This window comes from Bombina bombina, chromosome 5 (genome assembly GCF_027579735.1).
Source record: "Bombina bombina isolate aBomBom1 chromosome 5, aBomBom1.pri, whole genome shotgun sequence".
In the NCBI taxonomy this organism is placed as follows: domain Eukaryota; kingdom Metazoa; phylum Chordata; class Amphibia; order Anura; family Bombinatoridae; genus Bombina; species Bombina bombina.
The window spans coordinates 928,225,169-928,234,868 of NC_069503.1; the positions used below are offsets into that span (position 1 = coordinate 928,225,169).

General features: G+C 36.8%; 1 protein-coding gene across 1 annotated transcript; it reads left to right on the forward strand.

Annotated features, from left to right (window-relative positions):
- The first annotated feature begins 674 nt into the window (after window positions 1-674).
- Window positions 675-5,375, forward strand: LOC128661667 (myb-related transcription factor, partner of profilin-like). Its single transcript, XM_053715894.1, has 4 exons — window positions 675-1,074; window positions 1,207-1,362; window positions 1,476-1,541; window positions 5,074-5,375. The coding sequence occupies exons 1-4, from the start codon at window positions 675-677 to the stop codon at window positions 5,373-5,375; spliced, it is 924 nt and encodes a 307-aa protein (XP_053571869.1).
- The last annotated feature ends 4,325 nt before the right edge of the window (window positions 5,376-9,700 follow it).

Sequence of the window (9,700 nt, forward strand, 5' to 3'; positions counted from 1 at the left end):
TGGTGTTGTCGACATACTTGTAAACCCACAGAAATAAAAAAACTTTTTTTTAAGGCAACAATAAATATACTAAGTATGCAGCTGTCTCATTGGTTATTTAAAATATCAATTTTACTTTCGCTTATTGATTGGAGGGACATCTGAATAATATTATATGCAACAGCGAATCACTAAACACGATGAGCGTCATCAAAATAATAATTCTAAATGCGTCACAAATGTACGTTTTTTGTAAGCAATAGAATATTATAGTATCTGCGTCACAAACTAAAACAGAAATAACATGCATGAAAAAGCTGAGGGCCCCATAGGCCTGTTGACTTAAAAAAAATATATATATATTGTAAATTATATTTATAATGTTATTAATATTGAACAAAGAAAAAATATAAAAAAAAACATACCTATGGTGTGTCGAAATCCGAGATCCTCAAATTAATTCATTCAATATAAAAATGGAGTCACGAATGGCGCACAAAGTATAGGGATTTATATAAACTTTTGGCTGATTGTTGATTGATTACATTGCTTGCAATAGCATACTGATTGGCTGATTTAAATGATCACCTGGTTCATCAATTCCCAATAAATATCAAGAGAAAAATCAATTGAATGTGGATGGTTCAGGGGATAGAATTGTCTGTTAACCATTACCTTTGAATTTGGCATAGACAATGGCATCTGCAGGGTCTGGAAAAACAAAATCAGGCCGTAACATCCAATTCAATTTCCAGCAGAACCAGGTTCTTGTTACTATGGTGCTGCAACATTATGATTTATTATTTGGTGCTAAAGCACAAAAAACTACTTCCTCCAGGAAAAAGGAAATATGGCGCTCAATATCAGAAAATGTATCTGCTGAGGGGAACAATCTTAAAACAGTAGATAATTGCAAAAAAAGATTTTCTGATATTAAGCGAATTTTGAAGGCAAAGGTGGCCAGAGAAAAAAAGGCAGCACGTGAAGCAGGCGGTGGGAAGCCATATGTTGCAGAACTCTCAACATATGAAAATTTGTTAATGGAGAGGCTGGGAGAAAATCTGCTTCAGGGACTTGACGTCTTAACCGCACAAGGTACATTTCTATATTTTTAACTGCATCATTTCTGACGCCGAAATTGAAAAATGTTAATTGGTATAAATGTTGATTACTTGATTTCAATTATATTAATACTTGATATTGATTTTAAACATTAATCTATTACAGCATCTACTAGTAAAGCTTCTGCTGTTGCTACACAGCCGTTACCTGTGATTGATACTGGGCTGATTGATACGGACTCCAGCCACAGTTTCTCTTCAGCTACAACACTGCCAGACATAATGTGCAGCACCCCTGACCCAGGTGTTGGACAAACAACAGGTATGTAAGTTAATGTTAACTGTTGTTTAATATAAATCTGTAATTGTTATTGGATTAATATTTTACATTTAATATTCAATTTTAATTTATAATCCCTTTTTTTATAATTGTAGTGGAAGTCAGAAGGGCTATGGGGCCAGCTCCTACCTCTTCCATCTCCTCCTCCTCCTCCTCCTCAGGTAATACAATTAATGCAACACCTGAATGTTGTAAGTGTGAAAACTTAAACAGACACGGAATGCCATAATCATTAATTAGTGTGACTATGAAATCACAGTAAATATTATTTAATTTTTTTAATTTAAAGATTGTAAGATAGCATACTGGATTTCATTGCAGAGTTTTATAAAACGAGTTGACAATATCAAAATTAACATACTTTATCTTGTGATGCTGCATGTAATATAAAGGGTTAATAAGTATTAGGGCACATTGAAAGTTTGTCAAATATAACTGTGTTGAAAATAAAAGGGGCGTTACCTTCAACCATTTATATGTGAAATCATTCTACATTTATGTATTAACCACAAATACTTTATTTAGTTATGTTTTTGATTGCTCAACATTATATTAATACATGCATGTGATGCATATCTAGAAATTATTATTGCCACAGCATATTAAACACTGCATCTCTTCAGAGCAAAAGAGGTGATTGTATCATGTGAACTATTAAAGTAATGCATTCAAGATGGTACAAGCACCTCAGGCTCAGGAAATGAATGCTGTTTAAAATGCTGAGGAAAAGTGCTTATTTAAAGGAACAGTCTACACCAGAATTGTTATTGTTTGAAAAGATAGATAATCCCTTTATTACCCATTCACCAGTTTTGCATAACCAACAAAGTTATATTAAAGGGACAGTTAAGTCCAAAAAACCCCTTTAATTTTTAAAATAGGGCATGAAATTTTAAAAAACTTTCCAATTAACTTTTAGCAACAATTTTGCTTTATTCTCTTGGTATTCTAGTTGAAAGCAAACCTAGGAATGCTCATATGATTTTTATGCCCTTCAAGTCCGCCTCTATTTAATTTACTTTTCACAGCAGGGGAGAGCTAGCTCATGTAGGCCATATAGATAGCATTGTGATCACACCCATGGCTAGTGGCAGACACTGCACTAATTGGCTAAAATACAAGTTAATAGATAATAACTAAAAGTCATGTGATTAGGGGCGGTCAGAAGATGCTTAGATACAAGTTAGTCACAGAAGTAAAAAGTGTATTAATATAACAGTGCTGCTTTTGCAAAACTGGGGAATGGATAATAAAGGGATTTTCTATCTTTTTAAACAACAAAAAATGCTGGTGTTGACTGTCCCTTTAATATACTTTTTACCTCTGTGATTACCTTGTATCTAGGAGCCTTCTTCCAGTCCCCTGATCACATGAATTTTATGATAAAAGTAAATTTGAAAGTTGATTAAAATTTAAAGTCCAATCTGAATAATGAAAGTATAATTTAGACTAGACTGTGCCTTTAAATACATTTTTTTAAAAAATCCATTACTTTGGATTCAAAGCATAGTTGTTAATAGTTGTATATAAAAAAAAATTGGGTTTATATTACTACATGAAATACATCCATATGCTTTCCTATTTTGTATGTAATATTCTTTTAAAGGGACAGTAAATTATGAAAAATAAAAAAATAAAAATAGGTCATGTAATTTTATAAACATTTCCATTTTAGTTTTATTACCAATTATGCTTTGTTCTCTTGATGTACTTATTTAAAAGCTAAACATTCATTTGAACTGTGTTGTTTATGCAAAACTGATGAATGTGTAATAAAGGGATTATCTAGAATGTTTTTTTTTTTAAAAAAAATGTTGGCTGTCCCTTTAAAGGTGCATGTAATACAAACATTTTAATTGCATTTTTGCAATGCAGATTAAAATGTACAAAACCATGAAAATTTCATTATATGACTGTTTTATTTACGTCATATTTATTTTTGCATGAAACATAGTTGCCAACATTTGAAAAAAATTTCCAGGGACACTTTGCAGCTGACACTTTGCAGCTATCAATTACCTGCATGAAAATGTTTACCACACCCCCTGCCCTAAAGTTCCGCCCACTTTGCCAAACCCACATAATTAAGTATTCAATTGTAGAAGGGTATGAATAAAAAAAATCAAATTAAAATAGCATCACCCTTTCAATGTTCTTGACCCATCACATTTATGGAATATAAAGCTGTAGAAGTGGCAGAGAAACAGAACACCAAGGAACACCCTCACAATGATTAAAGACCAAGGCAGTTAGTCTTTCTAAACACTAAATAATTGGATTTATTGGTATGTTTGAAAATCTTATTTTTACTCTCTTTTTATCATTATGACACCACATAAAGTAGAAATCTGTACATCTGGGTGCATGTAAAATCAGAGCCAATTAAAGGTCAGACAGCTCAGGTACTAGAGGTCTTCCCACACTTGAAGGGGAAAACTAAATAGGATTAAACATTGAAAGGGCAAAAAAAACAAAACAACAACAAAAAAAAACCCAGTCAGACATTGAAGCTGAAAAAATCAGACAGAAAAAAAAGACAGAAAAAAGATGCTATCAGACTTGTTACTGAGGAGAATAACAAAGCATCCTGATCCACACATGCCATGTACTCTTGATTAATACAAAACACGGACACCCAGATTATTTCTGTTGGGAACTGTACAGGCTCATCTAATACTCATAGAGCAGCTACTGAACAGCTTTATAAATGCCCCATAACCTGACATATCCCCCATATCACTCACCACCCAGCTACCTGACTTGAGACAAGCTCAATTTTGTTAAGGGGTGGGGAGCCCTAATATTGCTGCACACACTGTCAGTTTTAGAAAGAAAAAGCAGCCAAAGTTAATTGTAGCTGCACGGTACCCTGGCTGGACCCACCCGCATCTCACCTCTGTCGCAGACTGTTGGCACTGATGGCTCATGCTGCCTCTGCAGAGTAACTCGGTATGTGTCCTGCCGCCGCATGTGTGAAGAAGGCTGGTGCTCCAGTATAGAGCGGCAAGTGGGGGTCATGTGATGGTGACGTTACGTGCTGATGTCACTGCCTGTCTTTACCGCACTAGGATACCGAGATTAAAAGGAGGAGACTGAGTCAGTGACACTGATCGCGCTAGTTAAACCAGAGCTGCAGCCTGGGATACCGGCTACTTGCCGGGACAGTCCGGGACATTTAAATGGCCGGGACTGGGTCCCAAATTCTGGGACTGTCCCGGCAAAAACGGGATAGTTGGCAACTATGCATGAAATAATAATGCACATGTGTGATATAGCTGCACAAGGCATATTGTTTTTACATGTTTATTTTTTTAATATGATTTTGTTTTTATTCCAAAAATCATATTTTTTTATAAAAAAAATATAATCACAAATATATTATGATTGGTGTGTTAAATGTCAACTGCAATGTATTATTATTAGTTGAATGGAAAAGGAGTGCAATCCTTGCAGATGACTGTGACTTATATTAATGAAATTTACAGATAAATCTGTGCAGGCAACAACCATAATATATCTAACCCAAGTGTTGAATATGTGCTTATTTATAATTAAAAAGAAATGAGATTCCAAGAGAACAAATCTATATTAAAAATATTATTGTATATAAATGTGTATTAAAAAGAGAATACATTGCAGATTCATGCAACTTTAATTAATTTTGATTATAATATTAGTTTATATTTACATTAGGTACCGAACGGTGTCATCAGCTGTCGGAGGAGCTTACAATTGTGGTTAGGCAGATACAGGAGAGTTTATATGATGAATCACAAGATCTGATTGGTAGCCTACTTAATGATGATACACAGATAGAAAGCTATCTGGAAGATTCAGCTGCTGCCGCCGCTAACCCTGCCGCACATGCTGCCGCACCTGGACCTGCTGCACCTGGACCTGCCCCTGCTGCTGCATCTGGCCCTGCTGCCGCCCCTGCTACTGCACCTGCCCCTGCTGCCCCTGTTGCCGCTCCTGCTGCCGCCCCCTGGCCATGATGATGATCGAACAATAAATGATATGGTGAATCTGCGGAGGCAGTATAGTGACAATCAACAGGAGTTGATTAGGACATTGGGGGTATATATTCAGCAACAGGGGCATCAGGTGGAGATGGCAATGGAATTGCAAAGGGAGAGAATAGCTATAGATCTGTGCAGGGTAGCCATAGAGGAAAGGGAGTTGGTGCGAAGGGAGAGAGCTGATGAGGATAACCGAAATTTCAATAGAAATTTATTTCTATCGATGCAGGGTACCCTTTCAGAATTAACTTCTTCAAGAAGGGAAAGATCACCTCCACAATCTCCCACTGCCTCTAAGAGGTCTAAAGATTAGTTTTTTTGTTTATTTTATTTTGTTTGTATTATGCATGAAGGAATGCTTGTTATAATTTAATAAAAAAATATATTTGGATGATTATCTTTATTGTATTTTATTTAAACAAATGCTGTTTTTAATTACTATTCATTGGTCATATCAAATAAGTTATTAAAGGTACAATGTACACCAAAGTATTTTATATTTTGCAAAATAAATAACATTATTAAACATTGACCGGTTATGCAGAACAAACACAACTATATTAAATGGACATAAATACAATAATAATTAATTTTGATGTTATAAAATAGAATGTTATTTCAAAATTTTCTAGTAACAACTTTAATTGTAGAATTTTAGTCATTCACTTGTTCTATATTGATCAAAGATGAATGTATGGAAGCTCATGAACAGGTAATAACCAATGTTATTGATAAATATATATATATATATATATATATATATATATATGTTTTGAACTCATTAAAAATAATGTATATGCACTAAAGTCCCTTTACTCAGTGGGCATAATCATTACTGATATTACACTACATAATATAATTAGACTCCCTGGCTTAATATTCCAAAATATCATGAGCACACCTAAGCTTGGGTGTGATGCTTTAACCCAGTGTTCTTCAAACAGTGTGCCGTGGCACATTTGTGTGCCATGAGAGATCCTCAGGTGTGCCACGGCAGACTAACAACAGTGTGACATATTTCTTAAATTTTGCTTGTTTTTTACTCCCAGTGCAGGGGTGTCCCTCTTTCAAATTTGGAAATATTGGGAGGTATGTGACAGGCATCATGTACAACCATGACATATTGATATTCACTCACAGACAATCAGTATGATTGTTTGTGAATGAATGTCAATATGTCACGTATAGTTTGTAGGAGGCATGGCATCACAGCACAATACATACAGTGTGAGTGTGTGTGTGTGTATGTATATATATATATATATATATATATATATATATATATATATATATATATATATATATATATATATTAGGATACGTGTGATTTTTTGCAATTTTTGAATGGTGGTGTGCCACAGGAATTTTTAATTGAAAAAAGTGTGCCATGACAAAAAATAGGTTAAAAAATCACTGCTTTAACCAATGGAAAATGGTCAATCTCCATGATAATATTTTAAGGCAAATTTTAATAATGTATCTACACATATAATAAGAGCAACAAAATGTATATATTTGATTTTGGGGGATTTTTTATTTTTTTGATTTTTATTATTACAACCTAATCAGGGAGACTAAACATCTGCCATTGGTTAAAGAACACCACCCAAGATCAGGTGTTAAACCTGTATTGCATTGATGCTGATTCAAAAAATTATATACAAAGATGAGGACAATAGAATAGAATTTAATAAAAAAAATAACCTTCTATATAAATCATGAAAGATGATGTTTAATGTACCTTGTATGTAAGCATTTTCTGAGAGCCGTATGATAACATGGGATATCACTTATAATCTATTGAGTATTAATTTGAAATATTTCATTAACCCCTTAATGACAACTGACATACCAGGTACGTCAAGCAAAAACTAACTGTTAATGACAATAGACGTACCTGGTACGTCAGTTGTCTTACAGAGTGCTGGAAGCGATCGCAATCGCTTCCAGCAGCTCTCAGGGTATTGCAGTGATGCCTCGATATGGAGGCATCCTGCAATACCTTTTAACAAGCCTCCGATGCAGAGAGAGCCACTCTGTGGCCCTCTCTTCACCGGTAACAATGATGCTGTTTTCCGGGGGGAGTGTAGAAAGGAGGCGGCAGCGTGCGCGCGCGTGTGCACGGGGGCGCGCGCGCACATTAGCCACTGACACCAATGGAAAAAAGTTAAAAATAAAAAGTTAAAAATAAAAAAAGTTCAAAACATTAAAAAAAAAATATATATAAAAGGATCTGGGGGGGGGGGGGGGGTTGGGGGTATTGGGGGGGTTGGGGGTATTGAGGGGGGCTGCTACACTACAGAAAAGTTTGAAAATACTGTTTTTGGGGGCAAATTGGGTACTGGCAGACAGCTGCCAGTACCCAAGATGGCGGCAATTAAGTAGCAGGGAGGGTTATAGAGCTGTTTGGTGGTGGATCAGGGAGGTTGGGGGCTAAGGCAGGGCTCCATTACAGCTGAATACATTTTTTTAAAAAATAAAATAAAAAAAACTCCTTTTATTTAGTACTGGCAGACTTTCTGCCAGTACTTAAGATAGCGGGGACAATTGTGGGGTGGGGGAGGGAAGAGAGCTGTTTGGGAGGGATCAGGGGGTGGGATGTGTCAGGTGGGAGGCTGATCTCTACACTAAAGCTAAAATTAATCCTGCCAGCGCCCTACAAGCTATCTAATTAACTCCTTCACTGCTGGGCATAATTCACGTGTTGTGCGCAGCAGCATTTAGCTGCCTTCTAATTAACAAAAAGCAACACCAAAGCCATATATGTCTGCTATTTCTGAACAAAGGGGATCCCAGAGAAGCTTTTACAACCATTTGTGCCATAATTGCACAAACTGTTTGTAAATAATTTCAGTGAGAAACCTAAAATTGTGAAAAATTTAAAGGTTTTTTTTATTTGCTCGCATTTGGCGGTGAAATGGTGGCATGAAATATACCAAAATTGGCCTAGATCAATACTTGGGGTTGTCTACTACACTACTGTTAAGCTAAAATTAACTCTACAAGCTCCCTACATTCCCCCCCTAATTAACCCCTTCACTGCTGGGCATAAAACACGTGTGGTGCGCAGCGGCATTTAGCGGCCTTCTAATTACCAAAAAGCAACCCCAAAGCCATATAAGTCGGCTATTTCTGAACAAAGGCGATCCCAGAGAAGCATTTACAACCATTTGTGCCATAATTGCAGAAGCTGTTTGTAAATAATTTCAGTGGGAAACCTAAAGTTTGTGACAAAATGTGTGAAAAAGTGAACATTTTTTTTAATTTGATCGCATTTGGCGGTGAAACGGTGGCATGAAATATACCAAAATGGGCCTAGATCAATACTTTGGGATGTCTTCTAAAAAAAAATATATACATGTCAATGGATATTCAGGTATTCCTGACAGATATCACTGTTCCAATGTAACTAGCGCTAATTTTGAAAGAAAAGTGGTTTGGAAATAGCAAAGTGCTACTTGTATTTATGGCCCTATAACTTGCAAAAAAGCAAAAGAACATGTAAACATTGGGTATTTCTAAACTCAGGACAAAATTTAGAAACTATTTAGCATGTGGGTTTTTTGGTGGTTGTAGATGTGTAACAGATTTTGGGGGTCAAAGTTAGAAAAAGGTATATTTAGAAAGTCCATTTAATGGCGAGAAAAACGGTATATAATATGTGTGGGTACAGTAAAAAAGTAAGAGGAGACTTCCGGTGGGCGGGCCTGAGAAGCGGCAGCATTGGGAGAGAGCTCCGTGTATAGTGGAGCTGAATGACCGATTTGACCGCTCTCCTAGGGGGCCCCACGCAGATATCTTGTTGGGTACTCGCCTCTAAGCTATCCCAACTGACCTGGCAGCGTGAAGGGCTTATCACATCAGCCCTTGTCCCCGGAGGGACGGAAGACGCGCAAACGTTTCTGCCCGGCGCCATCTTGGATGACAGCGGGGTGCCCGCTCCTGGATCCCTCGGCACACTCATAACACATGAATGCCCTGCAGCATTAACATCAGCAGCACCAGTACCGGACACCTGTGCAACCGCCATCCTAGCTGACAGTAAGTGCTGTGACTGTGTACAAGAAGCGCCTACCATTATTCTAGCCCTGTGTTTCAGGCTCCTCTGCCTCCCTCCCCTACCATTTTAACCGCCACATAATACACTAATACAGGGAAACCCCTGTCTGCTGACCCTGAAAAGAGACACTACAGGTTTATTGCTTGAGGGGTGAAGGACGGAGGAGGTGAGGTCGGAGCGCAAATTCTAGGCCCTGAATCCTGTTAACCTTTCGAAGACAGGGGCAATTGGAGTAAGGAGA